This window comes from Crocuta crocuta, unplaced genomic scaffold, assembly GCF_008692635.1.
Source record: "Crocuta crocuta isolate KB4526 unplaced genomic scaffold, BGI_CrCroc_1.0 scaffold168, whole genome shotgun sequence".
In the NCBI taxonomy this organism is placed as follows: domain Eukaryota; kingdom Metazoa; phylum Chordata; class Mammalia; order Carnivora; family Hyaenidae; genus Crocuta; species Crocuta crocuta.
The window spans coordinates 4,049,187-4,076,907 of NW_027532591.1; the positions used below are offsets into that span (position 1 = coordinate 4,049,187).

At 36.7% G+C, this 27,721-nt stretch overlaps 1 protein-coding gene across 5 annotated transcripts in view; it reads left to right on the top strand.

Annotated features, from left to right (window-relative positions):
* OSBPL9 (oxysterol binding protein like 9) overlaps positions 1-27,721 on the top strand; it is a 176,829-nt gene that overhangs the window by 105,961 nt on the left and 43,147 nt on the right. For 2 of the 5 annotated variants that reach the window (XM_077779835.1, XM_077779836.1), the window contains exon 5: positions 26,828-26,923. The exons of 1 other annotated variant lie outside the window; for it this stretch is intronic. In XM_077779835.1, the coding sequence (XP_077635961.1) occupies positions 26,828-26,923 (96 nt within the window). Of the gene's footprint in view, positions 1-11,223; positions 11,372-11,420; positions 11,504-26,827; positions 26,924-27,721 lie in introns of those variants that run through there. 2 more of the 5 variants (XM_077779838.1, XM_077779840.1) reach the window with 2 other exon arrangements.

Below are 27,721 nucleotides of genomic sequence, written 5' to 3' on the forward strand. Positions count from 1 at the left end.
ATATAGTGTATTATAGGCACAATGGAGTAGGCACTCATTGATCTCTCCTACAAATGGGCACAGGAGAAGGCATTTACATGTCTTCTTTTTCCATTGAATTTCATCTCTCCTTTAGCCATCACACTATACTGCTTTGGCCTTGTTACTGAGGGCTGCACAGCCTCCATAATACTCAATTTCAAAGTGTTTTCTCTTTGACCACAATTTTCTTACCTTTACCCTCTTCCACTGTACTTCTTCTGAACTTCTCTTATTTTGGCCTGGGCTGTACTCCGTTTTTCCTGGCCATTTAATACCTTTCTAACTGTGCTTATGTCATCCGCCCATGTAGACCTTACGCCTGCTTCTTCAACACTGATTTTGCTATCACCCTTAGAAATTCTTGTAACTTAATGTTTTGTGCTGTGTACCATTCTGGTTTCCATTCCCTAGGGATCGAATTGTTTGGTTTCTCTGCCTCTAGTACCATTAGAGGTCACAAAATTGAGATGGCTGTATTTAAATTTTGTCTAACTGTAATTGGATTTCTATTTAACAGTCTTCTTATTGACTCCTTGATTTTCAATTAAATCCCCACAGTGAAATCTTTTTATTAGTGTTCATCGCCTGCTCCCTTCTTTATAGAAAAAGGTCTCACTGCAGTAGTTCTTAGTGATTTCACCTATACTTTCTTTCTTTGCTTTACATATTTCAAAGAAAAATATTCTTACTTTCTCAGAGTTAATACTACACCCATACTCGTGAATGTATGATGTTTTCTTTGAGACTATGACCTGACTTGCTCTCCCTCCAGTAGCCCTTACCATTTTCATGGATTCAGCTAAAACTTCTGTATAGGTGACTCTTCCTTACCTCTCACCCACCCTTTTTTATATATGTCTTTTCATATTTAGTTTTAGTCCTACACTCTTTCCTTTTGGATTTTGCCAGTTAGATGTCCCCCTGGAACTCAACCTAAACATGGCTAAAACTGAGCCTGTCATCTCCTTCTTCTTCAAACCCCGCTCTTTATCCCATTTTCTGTTTCTGTTAATGACAGTGTTATTCTCTGAGCCATTGAAGTTTGAAAGTTGAGAGTCCTTTTAAGTGACAACTTCTAACCTGCCAAACCAGGTGTGTGTGTATGTGTGTGTGTGTGTGTGTGCGTGCACGCGTGCGCGCACGTGCGTTTTGTCTTTTCCTTCCTTTCTTTTTTTTTTTAAGTAGGCTCCATGCCCAATGTAGAGTTTGAACTCATGACCTTGGGATCAAGAGTCGGATGCTCTACGAACTGAGCTAGCCAGGCACCCCAATGTCTTTTCTTTTTAATAGAATTGCTCATAAGCCTCTGCTCACTTTGACTACCATGTAAGTTGCATCTTGCTAACTCTATTTCTGGTGCCATTGTAATATTCTTGAATTTATTATCTTCATCTTATAAAAGAATACCTTTAATAAATGACCGTAAGGCATCTATAACTATGAAAAATCTGTAATGATTTAGATTTGCCTGTAAGATGAAGTAAAGCTTTATTAGGGGATTTCTGGCTCTTTTTAATTTGACCCCAACCCACCTTTCTACCTCCTATTCCTATGTGTATCTGATGCTCCACATAGAAATCTTTTCTGGTTCCAGGCTTCTACTCGTGCTACTTTCTCTATGTCCTCACCATCCCTAGTCCTCAAATTTGCCTCTGGAAGGTTAATTCCAGTTGTTCAAGACCCATTGCACATATTACCTCTTCATTTCATCTCTTTCTTCACTATAATAAAAAGTAGTCTCATGCAGTCATTCTGGAAATAGTATGGAAGTTCCTCAAAAAGTTAAAAATAGAACTACCCTATGACCCAACAATTACACTACTAGATACATATCCAAAGGTTACAAAAATACTTATTTGAAGGAGCAAATGCACCCCAATGTTTATAGCAGACTGTCAACAGTAGCCAAATATCGAAAGAGCCTAAATGTCCATTAGCTAATGAATGGATAAGACACACACACACACACACACACACACACAGGAATATTATTCAGCTATCAGAAAGAATGAAATCTTGCTGTTTGCAACAATGTGCATGGAACTAAAATGTATTATGCTAAGCAAAATCAGAGAAGATAAGTACCATATGATTTCACTCATGTGGAATTTAATAAAACAGATGAACATATGAGAAGGGAAGGAAAAAAAAAGATAAAAACAGAGGGAGGCAAACCATAAGAGACTCTTAACTATAGAGAACAAACTGAGGGTTGTTGGAGGGGAGGTGGGCATTAAGGAGGGCACTTGTGATGAGCACTGGCTTTTATATATGTAAGTGATGAACCACTGAATTCTACTCCTGAAACCAAAGCTCTGCCATATATTTCCTCCCCATGTCTGACTTGACCTCTTGAACTTGAGCATATTCATAGCTTTCTGGTCACTTAGAGTTATAGGAATAAGTCTTATTTTGGATTTTAAAACTGTTTTAGGTTAAGAAGTTCTAATTCAGCCCTGTACCAAAACGTTAGTTTCTTATTCAACTCAAACTTTGCCTGATTACTCCAACTGAGGACTGAGGAACTTGTATTGGGAGGAAGGAAAGGATTCATTTTTTTCACCTCTCTTCTTCATAGGCCTTCCTTCTGAATGAGGGCAAGGATATGAAAAGGGATTACAGGAAAAAAAAAAAACAGGCCAACTCTTAAATGACTGATGACTTATATGTGCCAGGTGCCTAAATACTAGATTCTTAAATTGGGGTTCCTCAGGGAATTCTTTGGACATCCTCCCATTGGGACATCTCATGCTACACAATTCATTGACATAGGCATTTTGTTATTTGCTCTCTGACTAACCGCTTGCCTCCCTTCACACCCCAGTTCTATTTTTGGCAGAACGTTTAACATTCTTTTAATTCTTAATACTGGATCTCTTTGTGGTAGAAAGTAGCCATCTTAAGAAGGATTCCATTATCCTTCTACCTCACCAGGCTGGTCCCTGGGAAACTCATGCATCTTTGACACAACAAACTCTAGTTGTAACAGCCACTCCTACGAAGACCCCTTTCCATTGTCCTGACTTAGATAGCTCTAATCATACTTCTGCCATCCAAATTTATTAGATAGGAAAAAAATATCTAATTCAGTGGTTATGCATGTCCCCATATTCTAAGGAGTACACATTAATTTCTTTTTCTCCTTACTTTACATCTATTCCATGAAACCACCTGCTGATTTAGTTCCTGAATAAATATCCAAACATGGAGGAAAAAAAGTAATCTCTTACCTCTTTAACCTCTTCTGTAATTTCCCCTTCTATGTAACCCATATAACATTCTGGTATATAGTAATAACAGTAGCAACTAATATTTGAGTATTTCTTATGTGTCAGAAACTGTGTGGGCTTTACATGCATTATCTCTTTTAACAGTACACTATTATATAATTCATCTCCCATTTGGGATTGTAAGTTTCATGTGGTGAGAGAGAACCTATCTTTTTGGTAGTATTTTTCTCTTAGTACCTATGTGCCTAGCCCACGAGGCACTGTCTGACTTGAATATGGTTTAAGAAGAATTATATTATAGTAGAAAATCTGTAGAGCCAGGCTTATCAGGACTTGGGTCCTGGCTCTGCCCTCTAACTGGCTGTATAATGTGGGGTAGTAAGTACTTAATTTCTTTTAATCCTTAGCTGATCTTTAAAGGTAGATATAAAGCCTCAATAAAGTTCTGTTAAGATGTTATAATATCTCTAACATATACCTTATATGTAAAAGGTATTCATAAATATTCCATTCTTCCTTTCATTCTAATTTACTGTAAATTCATCTAGGATCTCTTGTACCTTTTCCCTTTCCTTCTGTCTTTCCTCTTTTCTTTTCCTGGTTTTCCTGTTCCTCTGTGGGTATCTTTTGTTTTCTTTAAATTTATTTGTTTATCTTAAGAGAGAGCACGCATGAGCAGGGGAAAAATTCCAGTGTTTAAAATATTATATATATCATGTTATTTAATATTTTTTTTAATATATATTTTTTAAAATTTATTTCTAGGAGAGAGAGAGACAGAGTGAGCAGGGGAGGGTCAGAGAGAGAGGGAGACACAGACTCTGAAATAGGCTCCAGGCTCTGAGCTGCCAGTCAGCACAGAGCCCGACGCGGGGCTCGAACCCACGAACCGCGAGACCATGACCTAAGTGAAAGTCGAATGCCTAACCGACTAAGCCACCCAGGCGCCCCTCATGTTATTTAATATGGGTTAACATTAAGCTAGGCATAAACTTCTTAGAATTAAAATTTTATAGAGCTAACTATACATCCAAAAGAAAGTTGCAAGTTAAATACAAACAAAATACAAAGCAATAAAATATAAATTAACATTTATTTAATGTGATGAATGATATTGGCTTGTAAAAATGGGTCACTACTTACAATGTGAAAATGGTACTGACAGGGTATAGATTCTTTTTAAGTCTGACATGCATACACTGCTGTGGATTGTGATAACTGTCATCTTGCCACTTTTCTCTGTTCTGACTACTGGGAAACCATTTGTACATCACTTCCTATGAGGTTATTTGACCTTCACTTCACACCATATGTCTTTTTCATAGTCAAGGCTCTTCTGTGACAAGTAATAGTCCTTGGTGCCAAGTTGATCACAAACAAAAACGGACAATGAAATAAGTTGGTACCACTGGATTTAAGGTTGTTACTGAGATGATTCAGTTTGTGGTTAGATAGGTTTTATATAGGTTATCAAAAATGAAAACATAGGGGGTTGTGGTAGATACGTTTTTAGATTCCAGTTTAAAAACCTTAATGTAGATGTTTAATTGAGTAGTATAGACCTTTACATTTTTTACTTTTATGCTATAAATTAGTTGATATTTAAAATTTTTTCATACTAAATGGCTTCTGTGATTGTTGTTTGGGCCAAGAAATTGGGCTGTAATTGTGCTTGTCTGTATAATTGTATGTAGGCCATTGTAGACTGTATCTTAGGTGGTTATCAAATTGGAATGTCATTGCTACTGTCTTGCAATTTTTAAATTTTTGCCCTTTACTATTCATTCACTGTCCATTGACTTTGATCTCAAGCCCCTAGAAAGGACACGATACCTAGTGTAAGAATATGGCTGAGGAGAATAGAGAGAGTGAATAGAACCCTCATCAGAAATGCCATTGAATCTGTGGGTAAAACACCATTATACGTAAACGAAATGTGATAGTAGTCAGATTGCAAATCATTATTGAAGCGGGAAAAATAATAGAGCCAGTATAGAACCATTATGAAGTCTTTTTTCAAAACTAGATACTTTAGTCAGTTAATTACATACCTGCCAAATTTAGTATTTAAGGTATAATTTGGAATAGTAGCTGAGAAATTAATCTTTAGTATTAGGATACCTTAATTCTGCCTTCTTTTCTGTAATGTCTCATGTCTAACTGGGTAGCTACAATTAATAGAAATCTTTTGAGTACTATTCTTGAGTGTTAAGCCACTTCACTGAAGATTAGCTTTTTAAACATACATTTCAATTTCTTAGTATATAAAGATCTGTTTACTACCATTGTAGTGTTTCTCCTGCTACCTTAGATTTTATTTTTGTATCATGTAGAAAAATAGATGCATTTTGTTTTTCTCCCTTGAAACTCTTTGTTTCCCAAAGAAAATGACTGCAATATAGATGTGTCCACCTTTTCCATTGGTGAAGTGGTATGGAGAAGTAGCCAGTTTCTCGGGTTTCCTATAACAAAGAAAAATTCCCCTAAGGGCGATTGCCGTAGTCATTACTCTTACTGAGGGCAGATAATCTCTGGCTCCCAAATTGGTATTTAGGATTCTAGGATTCATAATTTTATTCAATTTTGTTGTCTAGGTGGTAGGCTGTCTATCTTACATTCTTAGGAAACAAAAACAGATGGTCCAGGGGCGCCTGGGTAGCTCAGTCATTTAAGCATCAACTCTTGATTTCAGCTCAGGTCATGATCTCACAGCGGTTGAGACTGAGCCCTGAATCCCAGCATGGAGGCTTCTTGGGATTCTCTCCCTCCCTTTTCTTCTGCTCATGCACACTCTCTCTCAAAAAAATTTAAAAAACTAAAAATTAGGGAAAAAAGGAACAGATGGTCCAGTTTTATAGCTGCTGAAGGTCATTCCTTTAACTACCAGAAATTTATCAGAACTGTGTTTTTATGGAACTCTTAGATTTTATTATATATTTTCCTGCCTTCTCTGTATAAAAAGATTTAAAATTTTTTAAAAATAGTGCATGTTCAATTCAGAACATACGGAGAATACAAAAAAGGTATGCATTTGGTAAATACCACACACTTTATGTGTTCCATGAACTGTACTAGTTGTAGAGGATATAATCGTGAATAAATGACATGTTGTCCCTGACTTTACAGAGCTCAGTCTAGTATAAAGTAGAAAATAAAAATAATGAGGATTGAAGTTTTAAGAAATTATAATAAAATAATGACATAAGTAAGACATGCTTCTAAAAAATTTAAAATATATAGAAGTATATAAAATAAAAGCATTAGTGTTTCTCACACCTTTCTTTAGAGATAAACACATAGTTCTCATTTGTAACTTTTAATTTTTTTTTTTGAGAGAAGGAGATTGAGAGCAAGCATGACTCAGGGAGGGGCAAAGAGAGAGAGACACAGAATCCAAACAAAGTAGGCTCCAGGCTCTGAGCTGTCAGCATAGAGCCCAACGTGGGGCTTGAACTCACAGATCGTGAGATTATGATCTGAGCCCAAATTGGATGCTCAACTTACTGAGCCACCTAGGCACCCTGGCAACTCATGTGTTTTTAGTGAAATCTACAAGTTGTTTCAGAAAAAACTTAAGTGACCAATGCAGTATTTTATGTTTAAAAATCGGGCACTAGTACCTAATACAAGCTTTAAAATTAAATAGTACTAAAGGGCTCATAGAGAAAAACAACAGCCTACTGTCTCTCTGCTTTCTCTGTTCTGCTTGCTATACTAGACATTTTCAGCCTTTTTAGTTGTTTAGACTGCTATTTTCATAGTATAATACCTGGTATTTCATTCATTTAGCAGACATTTATTAAGTACATGTCAGTCCCTGTGTTAAGGAGATACTAAAGGTATATTGGCGAACAAAGCAGTACACTATCATAGCCATTGTGTGGTTTATGAAGGGTGTTTATTCCTAACCTTGAACCAAATAATTCTTTTGTTTGATAATGCACTGAGAATTGCAAATAAAATAAACTTTTGGAACGTGGTCACCCTGACCACGAGATAGTATAGACTGCTTCTGCCATATGGCAAGTGATGTTTTGATTCCATATGACCAAAGTTTCTATGTGGAAATGTATTGGTTGACTTTAGTTTTGAGACTTTTGTGTACTAGTCAAATAGTGGAGCAGCATATCCTTCTTCCAAGAGTTGTCTTTTAATATTATCTGTTCTAGTCATTTGGCCTGAGTTGCAAAGCAAATTCATAGGGCAACTACGAATATAAATGTAATTTATATGTAAATATAACCGAGCCCTCTAGCAGAATATTTTTGAAAGTAGTGCATGAATTCTGTCTGGTTAAAATTTTCTTTTCATCTTAATGGCTGTAGATAAAATTGGCCTGTTTTTTGCTTGACTTATTGTCTTTTGAAAGACCCTCTCATCCTTAATCTTAAGTGTTTTTATTTTTTTCAGGTTGTTTTTTGTACTCCTTATTCATCCTATTGTATTCTTCTTTATCTTGAACAAAAACAGAAAAAGCACTAATAATAAGCCTTAGTTATGTAGTTCACAGATAAATATTGAAAGGGCGCCTGGGTGGCTCAGTGTTGGGCATCCGGCTTCGGCTCAGGTCATGATCTCACAGCTTGTGAGTTTGAGCTCCGCGTTGGGCTCTGTGCTGACAGCTCTGAGCCTGGAGCCTGCTTTGGATTCTGTGTCCCCCTCTCTCTCTACCTGTCCACCGCTCACACTCTGTCTCTCTCTCTCTCTCTCTCTCTCTCAACAATAAATAAAGAATAAAAAAATTTTTTAAAGATAAGTATTGAAGATTCTTTTATGCATACATTGGAGATCCATTGTTATATATGGGTTTAAGGCATTGGTCCCTTAACTTTCTTCTGAAATTATTTGTAGATGTTTTAAAAAACCACTTGAGTTGCCAACTTTGCTTAGAAGTCCTCTAGTTTCTTGAGAGAAAATGGGTCAAGTTGCCTTGTATCATGTATTTACTTTTCATTTTAAATAGTACATCTTTTATGCACACTAACTTTATGCTAGAATTGGGAAAGTGAGAACTATATGTAACAAATAGTTATCTCTAGCATGAAACTAGATGAACAGGAAGACTTTGGACTGTAGCTGTGGCCTCTTTAAATGTGTAACTAGAACATAGAGTTACATATGTATATGTAGTAAAGGAAAAGTCAGTTGTCTTAAGAGACCATTATAACTCATATATTCTATTGCCATTACCCCAATCTTAACACTTAAGCTTATTAATAAAAAAAACTAATAATTATCAGGTCCAATAAAATCTTACTAGAATTTTACTATTTACACTATATTGTCAAAAATGATAATGCATTAGATTTTGAAATGACTGACCCATGATGATGATGATAATGATGGTGGTGGTGGTGGTGGTAGTGGTAGATTTGGAGGACACTTTAAAAAAAAAAGTGACACTTTGATAGACACTGTTAAATATGAAGTCACTAATGACGCCATCGATCTTTCTGTCTAGTTGGGGAGATAAAACATAAGCAAATAAAGGACCTGGTAAGTAAGAAAGATATAAATAAGTATTATGTCTCTTACGGGGTCAAACAGTACAGTATATAGACAGAATGAGAGATGGAGGCCTTTTCCCCCTGGCCTAGAGAACTGTTGGATCAGCCAATATTGAATTACATACTTTTGGCTACTCAGGCACAAAACTGCTAGAAAGGCAGATATAAAGGAGAATGTTAAAGAGTGTTAGTGGAAGTTGCTAAACATTGACCTTGTCCATCTGGCAAAATTAATGTATATTTTCTGCATCACTGTTTGATATTTATCATACAATTGATGTTTATTTTCAGAATCTATTAACATAGAAAATCCATTATTAAACATTTAATATGTGCCACGTATGTGGCTAAATACTGACCATATAATGTTGAACCAAATCAGATAGATCCTTGTGTAATTAAGCTTACAGTCTAGTGGTGAACATAAACATTAATGAAAGAATAATGCAAATAGAAGGAGCAGTGGTTGGTGGGATTGACTGCTTGAGGAGCATAAGGGAAATTTTGGGGTGATAGAAATGTTCTGTGTCCTAGTTGTGATTACATGTATGTATACATTTATCAAAATATATTGAACTGTACATCTAAAAGGGATGTGTTTTATTGTATGTAAATTATCTCAATAAGGTTAATTGAAAAGAATAACTCAAATACATGTAAAATTATAGCTGTGATAAGTTTTGCAAAAGAGAGTTATAGGCGCCATGAGAACATAATAGGAATTCACATAAGTGGGGAGGACAAGATGATGAATAGCAGTAAATTGAAGGGGATTGGTGTCAAGGAGATAAGTGTAAAAGACAGAAATAACAGCCTGTGCCAAGGCTATGAGGTTGGAAAGTCCATGGCACATTGAAGAAATTTTTAAAAGGTCATTATGTGAAATGCAGAAAATGAAGGAGTGGAAGGTGTAAAATGGAGCTAGGGAGGAGAAGCAGAGTTAACTTTGTAAGCCACTGTTAAAGACTGAATTGTATCCTAAGCACTCTGGGGAGCAGTTGAAGTTCTGTAATTGGATGTGGTAGGTGGTGAAAAGGGAGTAATGAATTGGTTTTGAAAACCAACTACTGTGGCTATAGTGTTAAGAATGAATTGGAGGAGCTAGGGTAGATTCAGGAAGTTTATTACAAGAGGCCCAGACCTATAATTGAGTGGTGGTAATGGAAAGAGGTGGACAGAATTGAGAATGTATTGAAGAGGTAAAAATGATGGATTGAAGGTGGAATGAGAGAGGCATCATGGATTACCAAGTTTATGGCTTACATATTAGAGTGGGCTGTAGTGATTTTCATTTACCGATATAGAGAGTGAGTACTGGAAGACCAGGGTTTTGAGGGATGGGTGTGGGGGAAAAAGAGATTGTGTTTTGTACTGGGCATTTTGAAAAAAAAATTACATTAAATAAACTGTAGGTATCTTTAACATTGAGTGCAGCAAGCATTTATTGAGCTTTCTGTGCGTGCACACTATGCTAGTTGTAGGGGATAGCAACAGAGCTACAAAAATTTAGGTGCCTAAGAATTTAGTAGTTGCAGATATATAAATAACCAGAAGGAAAAATGGTAAGAGAAAGAAAAGGGCATTGCCCTCCGGAGCAGTAAGTTGATCATTTATGTCTTTGATTCCCTGCATTTTGGATAATTAAGGTCCTCTAAATCCGAACTTTTGATCTAATTTGAAATTATGCCGTTTGGTTTCTTGAAGCATCTTCACAAGCCACCTACATGCCTTATGGAGCTGTGGCATAACAGCAGGCCTACGTTGTTTCCTGTATTAATAAAACAGGCACCCATGCTTCTGTTTATTGATGAAAGATCTCCTCCCCTCCACTCCTCTCCCCATCCCTGCACGCGACACAAACAACTTTGCGGAAGTAAGCGAAAGCAGCAAGAAGTACTTGGTTACACAGCTGCCAGATTTTTAGATAGTGAACCAGAAGTCGGTGGGTGTAGGTGGAGCAGTTTTTCGTCAGTAAGCAGTCCTTCTCCAGTCGCCACGTTATGGGAATTCCTGGGGCTAAAGTTCTGAAGCCAGGCAGAGCTCCCTTGAGCAGTGACCTCCCTTTCCTGAGAAGGGCGTGGGCTCAGCCGGCAGCAGCTGCACATCTCGAAGCATAGGTCCTGCTGCAGGCTTGGGTCCCCAGCTCACAGCCCCCAAGGCGAGCCCCGGGCTCCGTGAGGAGGCAGCCTGTGTTGGGTCTGGGCTGGAAGGAAGGGGGCCAAGCTCTCCGGTGCTACTTCTGTTGTCGGTTCCTCGCGTGAGTGGCCCTCTCCCTCTCGCCTCTCCACCCAAAATTGGCCTAATGGCCAATCATCAGCCGCTCACCTCTTTTACAGCAGGTGACCCATGGCCAATCGCCAGGGGTTTCTTTGCCAGGAGCCGCCAGGGCCAGCCAATCGGTGCGGCCCCCAGGCCCTGGCGGGGGGCGGGGCAAGAGGGGGGGGGAGTAAGGGGGGGGTGNGGAACCAGAGTGGACCGACTTCGCTGCGTTGTGGGGGATACGGACTGGGGGAGGAAAAAAGGGGTGCTTGGAAGTGGCCCCTGGCTCCCTCCCCTGGAGGCACAGAGGTTGGGGGGCCTTGGCGAATGGCTTTCTTGCTGGCCACTTGCGGAGTGAGTAGACCCAGAGGGTCTGGGAAAGGGGCCGGCCCCCACCCCTGAGTCCCCGGGGTCCCTGCTGCGTCGGGGCCGGGCCGTGGGCGCGAATGTCGCTCTCTCCCTGCCTCCTTTCCGCTGCCCTCTGGGGTGAGTAGGACAACGTGGCCACCGAGGCCCTCTCTTCTCGGGGAGCTCTCCTCACTTCTGCTGAGGTGGGTTGGAGGGTGAGGCTAGGGGCCTCCTGTTCCACTGAGAGGTCATTCGCGACCAAACCAGACTGGAGGGTATCTCTTCCCCTTTTCCTCACTTTTGTGGAGCTCACTTTCTTTTTCGAAAGCTGTCTCAAGATATAAACACAGAAGTTAAGCTTTCTCGTAATGTGAAAGCTTAATTTTCACCAGTTGCCCATCAGTAGAATCTCCAGTTGCAGGCCAAACATTTTCTGTTTTATTTTTGGCACTGTGTTCTTCTAGCCTGGCCTAGTATCTTTTGTGTGTAATAATTATAGGTGCTATTATTTGTGAATGTGTGTGGGGGGAAAGGGGAGTGTTTTTATGCTTCGCTTGTGCAAAAAAATATTGAAAACTTGGGAATAATACAAGGTTCTCAAAAAAATTGGAGGGAAAGGTTTAGGTTCTTGGCACAACTCAGTTATGCAAAGTTGCGTATAATGAATAGGGTAAAAAACATGTTTGAATCATGTGATTTTTTTTAGCATTCATACCGTACTTCACAAGTATTTTTGTTATGAAAGAGAGATGTATTGAAGCAGAGAACTTTTTGCTAATTTGAAGTAACATTTGATTTTGCTTGTCCCTTAAATTATTTACTTTAGCTATGTTCAGGAAATTAAAAAACAATTATTTCTTCTAGTTTTCAGTGGAGCAGTTTAGGGATGTAATTTCAGTTTTAAGAGCTTTTGTAGTGATACTTAAATTGGAAATTTTCATCCACTCTTTGTGAATCATTTCTAAGAACATCGTATTGAATTAAGTGATAAAGCCCTTTAAGGATTAGGATCAACATCTCATTTTCTTTAAAAAATTGTTTTTTAACTTTCATTTTTTGTGTAGCTCAGCAAGAGACAACTTAAATAAAAATAATATATTACCTTTCCTAATTCAGGGAAGACATAAACCACCAAAAATCGGACTTTTAGTCTGAGAGCTTAAATGAGAAATAAGGAATATCCCAGAGAAACCAGATCTGTTTCCAATGTGTCCTGAGTTTGGTTTTGACGGAGATGGCATTATGCTTGAAGTACCTCTCAATAAAATACTAAGCTGCAAAGGCTACTGGTTACATCCATTTTGATATTTCTAAAGTTCTAGGTGGCATTTTTTTTAAATGCAAAAAGATTGTATTCAGTAATAATCTGATTACTCAGACATCCCCAGATGATATGAAGATCATATCAGGGAATTTAAGTTTGATTCAGCCAGGGAAGAGCATTGTGATCCAGCCACATTCTGCTAATTGGAAAATCAGGCCATTGCACGGTGTGCAGTCTATTGCTTGAGGAAGATAATACCTGGCTTTTATTCTGAAAAGCAAATTCTAGGATATCCCCTGGGAAGTGTTGAGTTCTGTCAGTGTCTAGCCTTTGTAGTGTGGAGTGATAACTGATGTTTATGAGGATTCTATAGAAAAAGACAGTTTTAATGATTAACGTAGTTAGCCTACATATTATATTTAGAAAGATTTTTCAGTAAAGATTTAAACAAAGATTATGTTTGAAAGAATAGTTCTTAGTGTGAATCTATAATTAAGCCAAGGATCTCTCCCTAAATATTTTATTTATTTATATCTTAAAGTTTATTTATTTTGAAAGATACAGTGCAGGGGTGGGGGGCGGGCGGTTGTGGGGAATGCGACAGGGGATCTGAAGTGGGCTCTGTGCTGACAGCGGGGCTCCAACTCAGGAACCATGAGATCATGACCTGCGCCGAAGTCGGATGCTTAACTGACTGAGGCACCCAGGCACCCTCTCCCTAAATATTTTAATTAGAAAATATTTAGACTTTAGAAATATAAATGACTAATAAAGAAATACAAATGACTAATTGCCTATGTATGTTTCACTATACATATTTAAAGCTATTTCCCATCTCCCTTATTTTTCACGTCCAGTCACCAGATCCTGTTAAATTTGCCTTAGTAATGTCTCTTGGATTTGTCCTTGTTTTTCCACATGGTAATGCTTTAATTTAGGCTCTCATCATCTCTTACCTAGACTTTTGCAAAACCTTTTAACTAGTCTTCCCTCTCCTCATATTTTTTATCCCTAGTCAGATCAGATTGAGTCATCAGTGTTTAAAAATCTGTTTTGAGGGGCGCCTGGGTGGCTTAGTTGGTTAAGCGTCCGACTTTCACTTAGGTCATGATCTCGCGGTTCGTGGGTTCGAGCCCCGCGTCGGGCTCTGTGCTGACTGCCAGCTCAGAGCCTGAAGCCTGTTTCGGTCTGTGACTCCCTCTCTCTCTGACCCTCCCCTGCTCACGCTGTCTCTCTCTGTCTCCTAGAAATAAATAAAACATTTAGAAAAAAAAATCTGTTTTGAATCCATTTTGCCAAAAGTCCTTCAAGGCCCTTCACAGCCTGGTCCTAATTTATCTCTCTTTAGTCTGAACTTAGCTGCAGGTGCTCTACCCAAGTTAACCACTCCAGCACTGTGAACTGTTAATCATTTAGAACATGACTTTGCCTCTCAGTTCTTTGTCTTTAAACAGCCTTTCCCTCTTGCTTAGAATTATAATTGCTTCGAATTCTAACAAGTGATAAACCTCCAGTTCTTCCTTTCACATACAACTCACTTGTTACTTTTTCTTTGAGGTTTTCCTTCAGGCAGAACCAGTTAGAGTTTCTCTTTTCCTTTGTGTGTGTGCTACTGTAGCACTTTGTTCATATCTCTATATTAGAGCCTACATTAGGTTGTATTGTAGATTTTTTGCTTACATGTCTGATTCTTGCATTATACCATGATCTCCAGAGGTCAGAGTTCTTTACTCATATTTGTACCCTCAGGGTCTTTGTCTGTAGTCCAGTGCTTGGCACATAGTAGGTGCTCAATGAATGCTTGTTAAATGATCAAAATATATGACTTAATGATGTCCTAAGTGTGCAAACTCAAATTTTGGTTTATTCCCTGTGAGGTAGAAATATTTCCTAAGTCACCAAGCTCCTTGGTTGCTACCACATCTGAGAGACAACATTGGAGAGAATACCCTGTGAGGTAGAAATATTTCCTAAGTCATCAAGCTCCCTGGTTGCTACCACATCCAAGAGACAACACTGGAGAGAATCCTAGGCAAACTCCCCCTGCTCCCCCAATCTGTACTATCTTTGGTGTATTTTGAAGAAGGACTAACTTCAGTACCAACACTAATTAATTCTATGGTAGTTAGTATCATAGTAAGTCAGAGCATGTTGCTTAGAAAGGGTGAAATTTGAGCTCATTCCAGAAGATTAGGTAATGATTTTATTTGCTGTTTTCCCTATTGTCCTTAAAGATATCCTTTGGAGACCATGATAGTACCTGGCACATAACAGACATTCATTGAATATAGTGACGGAATGGTTGGGGTGTGTGTGTGTGTGTGTGTGTGTGACAGAGAGAGAGAGAGAGAGACAGACTTGTAGTCCTTTTACATTGGAGTTCATTTATTTCTGGAGACACCTTTAAGAACTTTGCTTCTTTGCTACATTGACTGAACACCTCATTTGTTTTTTTCCAAAATGTGCCACTTTAGTCAGGTTATTCTGCTTATTTGGTTGTTTCTTTGGGTTCTTTGCATTCCAAGCATGTTTTAAAATCTGATTACATTGGTCTTTCTCACTCAGTTTCAGGGTTACACTAAATGATAGAGTTTGCTTGTATTTTAAAATTCTTTGTTGTATTGTGCAGGTCTCGGCTGCAGTTGGAACCTTTAAGTTCTTATTGTCTTTATTTAAACAAAATTAATTTTTTAAGTAAATAAGTGGACTCCAGTTTTCTCAAGTGTAGAAAGATTATTTACTCACCTGATGAACATGCTTATTTACCTGGAGATGTTAGCTTCACAGGCTCCTAGAACTAGAAGGGATCTTATTGTTTTAACACAACCTTTACCTATTTTTATAGTGGGAAAAACAGTTTCAGAGAAACCCAATGACTTCCCCAAGGTCACAGTTTAGAGACTAGATTAACTAGGCTAGAGCCCAGTGATTCTTACACTTTTAACCATAGAGAGAACCAGGGTGCTACCCTGCTGCTGCCCCATGCATTGCTTTCCTGCCTCTTCAAATCCTAATAATTTTTCCAGTTAAGCCACTAATTTTGATTTTCGTTCAGATTCAGCATATGAATCTGAAAAACATATTCTCCTCCTAGAGCATATTGTTCTTCATTTGGCCTCCTTCTTTTTCCAGCCTCTCTATACTTACACTAGCCCCTGAGCCTGAGGTTGCCTTTTCTGGTTATACTCCATTTTCCTGCAGATTCCTTCTTTTCCCTTCTCTGCTCTTTGCTCAGGAAGGCTGACCTTTACAGCCTGTGTCACCTGAGGTTCTTTCTCCTTTGGGTTCTAGTTAGGGTTAGCCAATGGGAGGTAGTAACAGAAGATAGAAGGAAGAAAAGAAAGCACTCTTGGGGTATTTATTTATTCCTCTTGATGCGCTGTTTTGATGCATTTCTGGCAGTGGCTATGCACTATAATTAGAGTGTCCTTTGAGTAGCTCCTCCTCCAGTTCTCCCTAGATGATGTTGTTTCCTTCCTTGTGCCTTTAGGCTTGGGGTGGTGAAGGCCTCCTGCTATTCCTCATTCCTGGGCACTTGGGCGCCTCTTGTTAGTTCACATAACCCTGCTCTCATTTCTATAGCCCCTTCATTGAAGAGAAGTTCAAATATTTCATTTCAAGCCCCTTTGTTAAAGAGAAGTTCAAATATTCCATTTCATTATGGTGTTTCCCAGCCTCTGGCCACTGCTATAATATTTTCCCCCTCACATGTCAGTCCAAATCTTGTACTTCACAATGTTACCTCTGTGAAACCTTTCTCATCCTCTCAGCTTTTCCCTCTGATCTCTCAGCATTTTTCTCGTAACGCTTATTTGATCATGCTTGAATTATTTGTAGACAGATGTGTATCTTATATATAGATTTGAAATGTTTAGGGCAGGGTCTACATCTGCTTCATCTTGGCATCTAGCACAGTGCCATAGTTAAAAGAGACAACCCAGTGAATAAGTCATTATTTTAACGCTGAATTCCAACCCTAGAGTGGTATAGGTTTCCTCCACTATTTGAAAATAGTGTTCTTATGAAACCGTTCCAAAGTCAAAATGGTGTAAAGTGAAGAAACAATTATCATTAATTTAAGTGGGAAGGTTTTTGAGGGATCCCAGACCCTAAAAATAACCTTTCAGACTTTTCTGATGCCTTAAGACACATCTTGCTAATGGATGCTCAAGATATTACGATAAAGCACAAATGCTCACAGATACAGTTCAAAGCTATGGCAGCATGATTGCTGAAATGCTGAGTGTAGTTCCCAGAGAAAGAACTTGGTGGAGCCACTCGATTGTGATGTTTGCTGCCTCTCTAACAGCTTGATGCAAAACAAATGCTGAATGCTGTTTTTGCCTTGTGCCTTTTTTTTCATAAAAGAAGATATCCTCTTCAGATTTCTTTTGGTTAGTGAAAATAGGTACTGATGGAAGGTCTTTTGTAAAAGCAAAGTGGTAATGTGGACTTTTGAAAGATCGGGATATCTGCATGTATAAAACTGCTCATGAGAAGATTTGGCATGAGAAGAATAAGTTTTTAGAGGGGTAAATCAGTTGTCATTGCCTGGTCTTTTTTTTTTTTTTTTAATTTATTTTGAGAGAGTGTGTGGGTACATGAATTGGGGTGGGGCAGAGAGAGAGAGAGAGGGAGAGAGAGAGAATCCAAGCAGCTCTGCATTACCCGTGTGGAGCCCGACACAGGGTTCAATTCCACGGACCAAACCATGAGATCATGACCTGAGCCGACATCAAGAATTGGATGCTCAACCATCTGAGCCACCCAGACGCCCCTGCCTGCTCTTGCTTTTTGTACTGCCTGTATAACACAGTGTCTTATCTGTTATTTAATTTTTTTTATTTAAAAACTTTTAATTAGCCATAAAAACATCAGCTTCTGTACTTGTAAAATAATATCCTTTAGAGTGAGTTATTTATGCTTTTTCATGATACACTGATTTATAATTTGATTACTTTTTATGTTTAAATGCTAACAGGTAGGGACATTTCAGAATTCCTTCATTTGCTAAATTTTTATTGAGCACTTTCTACAAACCAAACACTGGCCTTGGATACAGTTGAGAACAATACTGAGTCCTGTCCTTATATATTCTAGTCATGTTATAGACAATCTTGATAGATTTGTGGCCACAATTAAATTAGGGTAATTTTCTATGACACTTTTAACAGCTTAGGAAAACTGAACCTGTTGGCTTCTGTTTAATGTTCACTAGCAGCTAAAATCAGATATGCAAAAACTGCTTTGGTAGTTTTTTAAAGGATACGTGCCAAACCAATTACAGTATTCTTTTCAGTGTTTTTCTTCTATTTTGTTTGGTTGGTTTATGTGAGATCTAAGCCTTTTAGTACTTGTCTATTGGTCTGACTAGTTTATTATTTAGCTCCTGTTGGATGTTGTTTCATTTCAGTGTGTTATGTTTTGCTATAGAGAGATCCAGGTTTATCAGAAGAATATATCAAGTTTTGCTTTTGAAAACATTTCATAATCAAAATTTTAATGATTATTATACTATGTAAGAGAATTCTGCAGTTATTTCAAAACTTGACCTACTAAAATACTCAGGTTAAGGATTCATGTGTTTGAATATGAGTTTCTCTTAGTTATGCTTGGAGCAAATATCCAGTATTTACCTAAAACTTTAATTTTTGTGGGCCCTTAACAGTAGTGAGACTTTATGCTTTCCAGAATGCTGTTAAATGCATGCTAGGTAGTAGTCTGAGGACTACTTGGGGAGAAGAAGAATGTATTTTTTCCATCCCATACTAGTAAGCCACTCAGAGCTTATATAAATCTTGGAATGAGTTAACCTGTGATTTGTTAAGAAAGAGATGGCTAGTAGCCTGATCTACTAGTGTGTGAAAAGAAAGGCTTTGGGTGATTGCCACCACCACATAGTCAAACAGGGCTTTGTTAGAGGGAGTGATGTGGTGGGTGTTGTCTTTTATGAGTTTGCTTTCTTAAATGTTGAGTTATTATGCTATTGGCAGGAAGGATGTAGGAAAAAAATAGGTATTCTGCTTCGTTTTACTGGCTGTTTTCCTTCTTGGCATTTATTCCAACATAGTGTTGATTGCTAATTTTCAGTGTGTGTGTGTGTTTTTTTTTTTTTTTGCCAGTTTGTACTTTTGATCTGTTAATGATGTTATAAATCTGTTATGCTACATTTTGCTTGGAAAGGTATACCTAAGCAGTTGTATTGACAAATTTACTCTCAAGACATTTTAGGCTATTGTAGATAATTTTAAAAGAATAATGATTTTGCAAGCTAAAACAGTTGTAAAATTTTTGGAAAATGTTTCCAAATATTTTTACATACGTTTTTTAATTAAATTAAAACAACTGTATACTTATTTTTAAAAATCAGACAAGTGAGTGTATAAAGTAAAAACTACGATAGTCCCTATCTCAAATACCCTCTTTCCTTAATCCCCATCCCCAGTAATAATACATGATGTGTTTCACGTGTTTTGTTATTTGCATTTTATTTCAGAGAGGAATGTGTGTATAAATAAAATAACTTCTTAAAAATGTAACTTTTATATTATTCACATTTCCATTTAGCTAGCATAAGGTAAGCACCCAGTTAATATTAACTAACTTGAATTCTGGTAAAGCTTAATTTCTGTAATTGGCTTTCTACATTCAGAACCTTTAAACTTGTGTTTCATTTAAAACCATTTTTTAAGTAATGTGCTGCATCCTGACACCTGAGAGGCAATCTCACACACCTCCCAGAATGCTAGTTACATTCTTTATATAGAAGGAGCCCATACAATTTATTGTCCAAACTGGAACACTTTTGAGAGTAAAGGAGGCTGCTGATAATTTTTCAGAGACAACAGGCATAAACATTAATTACCCCAGATGAACTAGGATGTATGGTCATCCTGTTCATAAACTTCAGGTTTTTGTTGTATTTAGTTTTGACAGGACTTCTTATATGACTTTATCAAATAAATTGAGAGAACTCTTTTGGAAAGACAACCTATCAGTGATTTAAAAATAGAGGAAAATGGTACAGATCCCAAACCTTTTTTCTGCAGTTGAGTAACCACGTCATTTTATGTGACCAGTATTAGTCTTTCCTTCTGTAAGTCCTTAGGTTATATTATAATGTCAGCATTAGATGAAGATATGAAGAATAAGCAGTTGTACTAAGAGTTATGATTCAAGTTCATGAATTTTGACACCAATGTCTGTACATAATTCCTGTTTGACAAAGTAGCTCTCTTTCCCAACTGTATGAGCAATTCATTTATTTTGTGGTATGTACTTTTTAAACAGAAACTTAATAGTATGCATAAGCCATTTTTTAAAATTTAAAAAAAAAAGTGATTCTGTTTTTTAAAGAGCTGATGTACTTTAAAAAATCAGTTTATTTTATGGTGAAAAAAGACTTTCTCTATATTGTTTGACTTTTTATTACCACAGTAATAATTCAGTATTATTCACCTTTTGTGATTCAGGCATAATACTCAATACTTTCCTGAAAATCTGATATGGAATTTTTTTTCTAGTTACTTTCTATAACTGTATTTTATGACTTGTGTATTGCTCATATCTTTTTTTATTATTATTATCTTCAGAGTTTATCAACTTTTACTGTTTTCCTTTTTTAAAGGAACGTTAAATACAATTTCACTTAGGCTTATATCCTTTTTTGATTATGGGTCTCTATTCAAATTGCATATGTTCTGTGGTATTATTTGGTTATTAATCAGTTTTGTTTTTCCCCATCAAATGTTCATTGAGTGCCCTATTTATGTTAGGCACTAGTTTAGGCCCTGGAGATAATGAATCCTGGTTATTTATGATTCCAAATTATGAAGAGGAAGTAGAAAACTTAACTACTGTGTTACTTTACAGATATTCTTTCATTTCATCTATCCAACAACTTTGAATGGTTTTTTATTATGCCCATCCCTAGTTGAGAAAATGGCAGTGGAGAAAGTAGCTTGGCCAGATCATATAGGTAATAATTGATTAGGAAGTTGCAAATTCAGGATTTAAAGCTACATCAGTCTGACCTTAAAGCTTGTGCCCATTTTAGCTATATCAGTCTCCTTCAGAAATTTTTTAGATTACATTTTAGTGCTCCTATGCCATGAATTCTTTTCGGACATTATTGTGATTTAAGGGAAAAGTGTAACAGATTAAAGTCAAAGGACTGGGTTAAAATCCCAGTTAAAGAAAACTCCTGCTTCATGATTTGGGTAAATGCTTACAAAATAGGGTTAATGTCTGTCTTGTCCTTACTGTCTTGTAATAATCAAATGAGAAAACTTATAAAGTGTCTAGCAGAGGACCTAATACTGTGAAAAATTTTAACATACATTGTGCATCCATGGTGAATCCATGGTGTTAGAACTGTTCACTTAGAACTACAGAAAAAAACCTTATAGGATATTCTTGGGGTACCAGCAGTGCTGGAAAGTTAACTATAGCTACCATGTTATTAAAAGAGAACTTGCTCTGGAGCCTTAGATTATCAGAACATTGACTTAAATGGAAAATAGCCTGAAGTTACAGTGGAGGAAAGCATTTAGAAATAGGCTCAGTTTTATTGACAGTTTTGAACTGATCGTCTTCACTGCAAATGAATTGATAGTGGAGTATTCTTTAGGATTAAAAATAGAAATTCCTGCCCTTAGAAATTCTCTATACCTCTAAATCCTATTCTTCCTTTTAGATGAAATGGATAAACCACAGAGACAATAGGGATTATAAATGTTTCCAGGTTTTTAGCAATCCAAGAAAATCACAGAGTAGTATACTCGACATAAAATCATGATCTTATTAATATTTCTGGTTTCTTTAGTATACTATTTTCATCATTAGGCCAACTTTTAAGTCATTTGATGAGACAAAATGGTGTCATTTCTCAAAAAGCTTAATTTGCTAACAAATTTTTAAGGAACAGAAAAGCCCTAAGTTTGGCATAAGATATATATATATTTTTAATTTGCCACTTGCTGCTCATGTACCTATTGTTCCCCTAAATAGTTACAGACTTTTCTCTTATTATTCCTTTACTTAGTTATTGATGTCAGACTCACAACATGATAAAGTAACTTTCTATTCTCTCTTTTCCTTACTTTTATGGAAGATCAGTACCACACTTGCTTTTTTCCAGTCTTCTGGTATCTCTCCAGTTCTTGAATTTTCAAAAATAATTGTAAGTGATTGAATTGTAAGTATACTCTATACTTCTTTCATTGGATGAAAGCGTATCTGTGATGCATGTCATCTCAAATTGCTAATTGTGAACATAAACTTTCCAAATACTCTCATATTTTAATCAAAATGACATTTATGGAAAGTTTTCATTATTTTAATTGTAGGGTGTGTGTTTTTACTAATTTTTAAAAACATCTACTTTTGTCTGGATTCATATCATTTATTTTTCATTAGGAGGCTTGTTTTCTTTGGTGTTTTTCCTTTGTTAAATTTTTAAGCTGCTACTCCCCTTTACAATTCTACTACTGATAACTTACTCTGTTTTCTTGTTATTCTGAACTTTTCTGTGAGACTTACATGGTCTGATTTCTCTAATATAGTTTCCTTTTCTCTTTTTGCAACATATTTTTATTATATACTATTTCTATATAAGAGAAAGCAGAGTATAGGGCACTTAGTCCTTTATGTTTTTGCTGTAAAATAAGATTTGATATGAAAATAATTACTCATTTGTTAATTTATTTTCACAGTGTTATAGCCCTTCCTGTTCTGTGTTATTCTCCTCAGTTCCTCAAATTACTCATGACTTTCTTATTGCCTGATTCTGACCTGCAAGACCCTAAACCACCTTTTACCAGTTTTACCTCCACTGTTCATTACTCTTCCTCTGTCTCCAGGAATTACTTTAAAAGATCTTAACTGCCTGCCTCAAAAATCGCCTCCTGTACTATTTTATTAAAAGAGTACCTCTATAAAGCAGGTACAGTTCATATATACATCAGACAGTTTTAAGGGTGTCCTTGCAAAACTTTTTTTAATGGAGGTGAAGCATTTGGTTATGTGTATGTATTAATAGTGTTTAATATCCCCAACTGAAGTCATTAATAGGAATTCATTTAATTTTGCTGACATTTGTTAGCCTTGAAGTGCTTTCTGAGAAGTGATGCTATTCAGTATAAGTGTTAGGAAGGTAGTAGGAGGTACTTCTATACAGCTTTGAGACAGTTTGATATTCTTCTGCCAGTCTAGATATTATTTTTGAAATGGGGCCAAATGTTCCTCTCTTTGTATATTTTAAACTGGATAGATTGATCCTGGCTGCTGTGGAATAGTGTGTTACTCTTCTTGACTTTACAAATGTACTTTATAGCTTCCTTTATTAGCAAACTATTCTTTTTTGTTGTTGTGATTTTTGTTTTTAAAATGTTCATTTGTTTTGAGAGAGAGAGCAGGGAAGGGGCAGAGAAAGAGAGGCAGAGAGAGAGAGAATCCCAAGCAGACTCTAGAGCCTGATGAAATGCTTGACCTCCCTGAACTGTAAGATCATGACCTGAGCCGAAACCAAGAGTCAGGCACATAACCAACTGAGCCACCCAGGTGCCCTTATTAGCATAGTATTCTTGAAAACTAGGGACTGTTTTGTTTTTAGTATATTTGCCACATAATTTTTCCTTTACATTAATTTCTAATTTTATGGATTTATCTAACTTAAAGATTTAGATTTCATTTCTTTTGTTCCAGTTTAACTTCTTTTACATTACAGACCATTTCCCTTTATTTCTGTGTAATAGTTCTGTTTAATTTAGATTTTAAATGAATTCACACAGAAGTCATCAAGTGAGAACTCTGCCTCATCAATATAGTAAATTAGGGAGCAGCAGCTCTTTGGTCCTCACTGCGAAAAGTGCAACAAAACCACTTTGGTCACTGCTGAATGACAAAAGGGAAGGAAGGAAAGACCTGAAGAAGGGAGTGAAGGAGTAGACAAAGGGGAGGAGGAAGAGAATAAAAAGGCAGAAAGAATCTTAGGGAGGAGGGGTAGTGGAGAAGACCCCCATCAAGGCATCAGTAGCTGCCAGGTGCTGCAATCAGTGCCACCTGCATTTATTCAAGGCTGAACTATCCCTAAGGGTATAGTGTTGAAAGAATGGCATAGAGAATGTATTATCTGCTTGACTCCCAACTGGCTTGTTCCCAAGAGTGACCCTGTAAGAAATAAGAAGTCACACACTGTCTTAAAGGATCTGCTCTGATTGTTCTTAGTTCTTTTGGAAGGAAGACATACCATTCTCAACATGATATAAGGACTGTATTCTGGTGATTTGTTTTAAAACAAAACTCCATTAAAAAGGACATGAATAAATGTAGGGTCTTACATTGTAAATGTTGACTAGAAAGAGGAATAATTATGACTCAAGGGAATTTTTATGAAATAGTATATGTTAGGTGGTAATGAGTTCCTTGTCTGTGAGATAACTCAAGTGAAGACTAGAAGACTTTCAAAGACATTGTAAAAGTAACTTCAAGTGGGAGATTTTAAAGATGGCTTTGTTTCTGTGTACTTACTATAAGTCACAATACATAGAAACAACTTGGTATTTTCTTTTAGTGTGAGGAAGCAGTTTAATTACTATCAATTGTCCATGTTGATAAATGCTTGCATGATATTTTGTTGATTGGAGATGGGGCAACTATAAATTTTCTTTTTAAGTACATCAGAGATGTATGGATTACTGTGCAAGGAAGTTTAGGCCAGTTCTGGGATTTTACGCTAATAACTCTTGTTATAAACCTCCTATTATACATTACATAAAAATATATTGGTGAGTAGATCTTTGACTTGGATGTTATGATGTGTAGAGTTTATTCTAAGGCTAAAGGAATGTTTTGGAAGACTATCTAGAGGCAGGTCTAAGAAGAGAGCCTGGCAGGGTGAGGTTCTATGATTATAGCAATTTCAAAGGGTTGTTTTTTAAGAATTAATGTAGATGGGTTTTAGATCTCAGTAATTTAAATCCAGTTTGTTTCCATTTATTTACTGAAAGATTTTCAATCAGATTTGTTCAAAACAATATGTTAATTACATTTTTACAGTGGTAGTTCTAAATGGATTCAAAAGAGGGAAAATTCTTAAAAGTTACATTTTCTTGTTTAGATGCCTAAACTTTTGTTCACTTATGAATATGCCATTAACCTTTTTAATATTTAGCAAGCACATAGTATTTTACTGATTTTAACTGGATCTTATAGTTACATTAATGGTGATTATGTTTTATTGCTGTGTGAGATAAAACAGAAACTAAGCCAAGCAGTTCTAATTTTTCTGTGGTATAGTAACAGAAAGAAATCACTTCATTCTTTCATAATCCAGTACTGTAGTATCTCTGAAATGTAATGGATCTGTCCTTCCTTTCCATATCTTTTATTATCGTATTCTATATAGTAAATGTTTTAATAGGAAGTTTTTTGGATTATCTTTTAAAATGAAGGTGTTTAAACCACAGTTTTATTACATTCATTGTTTATTGTGATTTTTCTTAAAATTTTGTCTTTATTCATGAGATTTCATTGAGAAGGAATTTTTTAATACTCATTTCAAGCAGTTTCTTTACATATATGTAAAACAAAAACGAAAATAAAACAGGCAGTTTTACTGCCTTTGAATTTGAAAAAGAAAATGCATTTCAAGATAAGGTGATTTTCCCATGGTCTAATATGACTTAGGGTTTGTTTTGTTTTTTACTGTTCTGATTCAGAATTTGAATTTTAGTTTGGCAAGAGCAACAATAAATAGTAATAGTAGTAATTGATCGTGTTAGTAATTGTAGTCTTAAGTAGAGGTACTAGCTGCCACATCAATAATAGTATGAAGAGGATGCCTATATTTGGCAGTTAAGAAAACAGCCAGAGAGACTTGTTGGTGGCTGAGCTGCAATTAGAAACCAGGCTTGCCAACCCATTGTTGTTTTCCATACTATAAAGTCTCAGTCTGGTGTTTGAGATAATGGCTGTAAAAGTGCTTTAGTAATAATAAAGTATTGTGCAGAGATAAGGTGTTGGTATACTATACAATGAACCCTGGTTTCAGTTCACTAAATTGGGGAATGTAAAAATGATCAGCATGTTTTGGCCAACAACTGAAAATCAAGTATGGTATGTTTAACTGTTGTATTTTACCCATTCGATACTGAATTTTGTGGTTGGATTGGGGGATGTGACATTAGTGGTTTGTGACCCTTATTTCCCTGTTTAACTGCATGACATTTGGGCATGCAAGTATGGCAAGCTGGTAGCCTTGTTTAGTCTCCAACTTTGTCTTTTATTTTGTTTAAAGATCTTATTTTTAAGTAATCTCTATACCCAACATGGGGCTGGAACTCAAAACCAGGAGATCAAGAGTTGCACGCTCCACTGACTGAGCCAGTCAGGCACCCCACTTTTTGTCTTTTACACCTAGGATGTGTTTTTCAGTAGGAGATGATTAAGAACTCAAGTTTCTTTTGAGTAGAGTTAAAACATAGGCATCCCATGCTCTGGAAGTTTAAAATTTTTTAGTGTATAAAAAGTAGAACATGCAAATGCTAGACCATTAAACTGAGAAATAAGTAGGCCCTTTAAATAAATAAACATTTACACCATGTCCAGAGCGTAATGTTCATGCCGAGGGTGAAAGTGAGGGAGTAGGGAACTTGATTAAGACAGAAGTGTTGTTACTTTCACTTAGGGCCCTATTCTTAGAAGAGGTGAGAATTTTGAGGTTCTTTTTTAATAAGGAAGGAGGAGAGTGCATCAGTGCTAATGGGGTGGGTTAGGGAATGGGAGAACTAAATAGAATATGAAATTAGGATTAAAGGACTGGAGGAATCAAAGTGGAGGTAAAGTAGGAGGTAATCAAGGTGGTAATCGAGGTCATTTGTCTAAATTACTGTTGCTCTGGAGATCACTGGGAGCAATTTGGGGGGCTTTTGGGAGAGAAGAAAATGATTCTGAAGAGCAGGGTAAATCCTAATTTAAGCAGCAGCACATGTTTGATAAGGGAACAGGGCTAGAAGTTCATGAGGGAGATTGATGTATCACTATTCTTGGAGAATTTAGATAGTTTAAATATGCCTATTATTTATGTAAAAGTACTATTTTTACTTTGAAATGTCCTGTATGAAGGACGAAGTATCTTCTGTACTATTAAACATTGTCTGGGTACTGTTAGATTTATTACAAATTTTCTTTTTCTCTAGGGTTTAGATTCAGGATTTGTTCCTAGTGTACAAGACTTTGATAAGAAACTTACAGAGGCCGATGCTTACCTACAAATCTTGATAGAACAATTAAAGGTATGGCATTAGTTTATATACTGGATTGGTATCAAGTAGTAAATGTTACCAAGCTTGATTTTGAGTTTAAAGTTATTTGATGTTAATTTGAGCCTTTAGATGGTTCTTTATATGGTTAATTTGAATCTTTATATGGTTCAGCGTTTTTTTTTCAGTTTTCAAAGAAGTCTGCATTATTAGAAAACACATAAATGCCCTCTGAATAAAGAACAGTGTTTACATAGGCTTGAGTTAAAAAAAAAAGAACAAAAAAAAGTCCTGTTGACAGTTCTCAAGATCTTTATCTGGATTTCTCACAAAGGGGAAACATATTTGCGTATGCCATTAACCCACAGGCCTTCTTGGCGCTAATGGGCATAGAGTTGGGATTTGCTTGCTATCTGAATATCCACACTTGGGTATGTGCTCCTGTTTTTAGATGGTGCAGTTTTTCTCTTTTTGTTCCTCCTTCTTCATATTACATTGCAATTAATGCAGTGTAAACCACTTTGTCAGTTTGAGGGCATTAGTCCTGTAGTTTGAACGTGGGTTTTCCCCTTGATGCGGTCAGTACCAGAGCCAAGAGTGATGAATGATGATGAATGACTCAATCATGTGTCTGGCCATTCCGTTACTTACTATCGCTAACTGCTCCTCCATCCAAGCAAACGGACCGTGGTCAAAAAACAAGAGGAGGTTAATTTATACTTCTTTTGATGATGCTGGTGTGCTGACTTCAGCATTTTTTAAAGCTGACTTATTAAAAGATCTGGGTGACTTATTCACAGATCTTTATCTCTGATTATAGTGATAAATTGG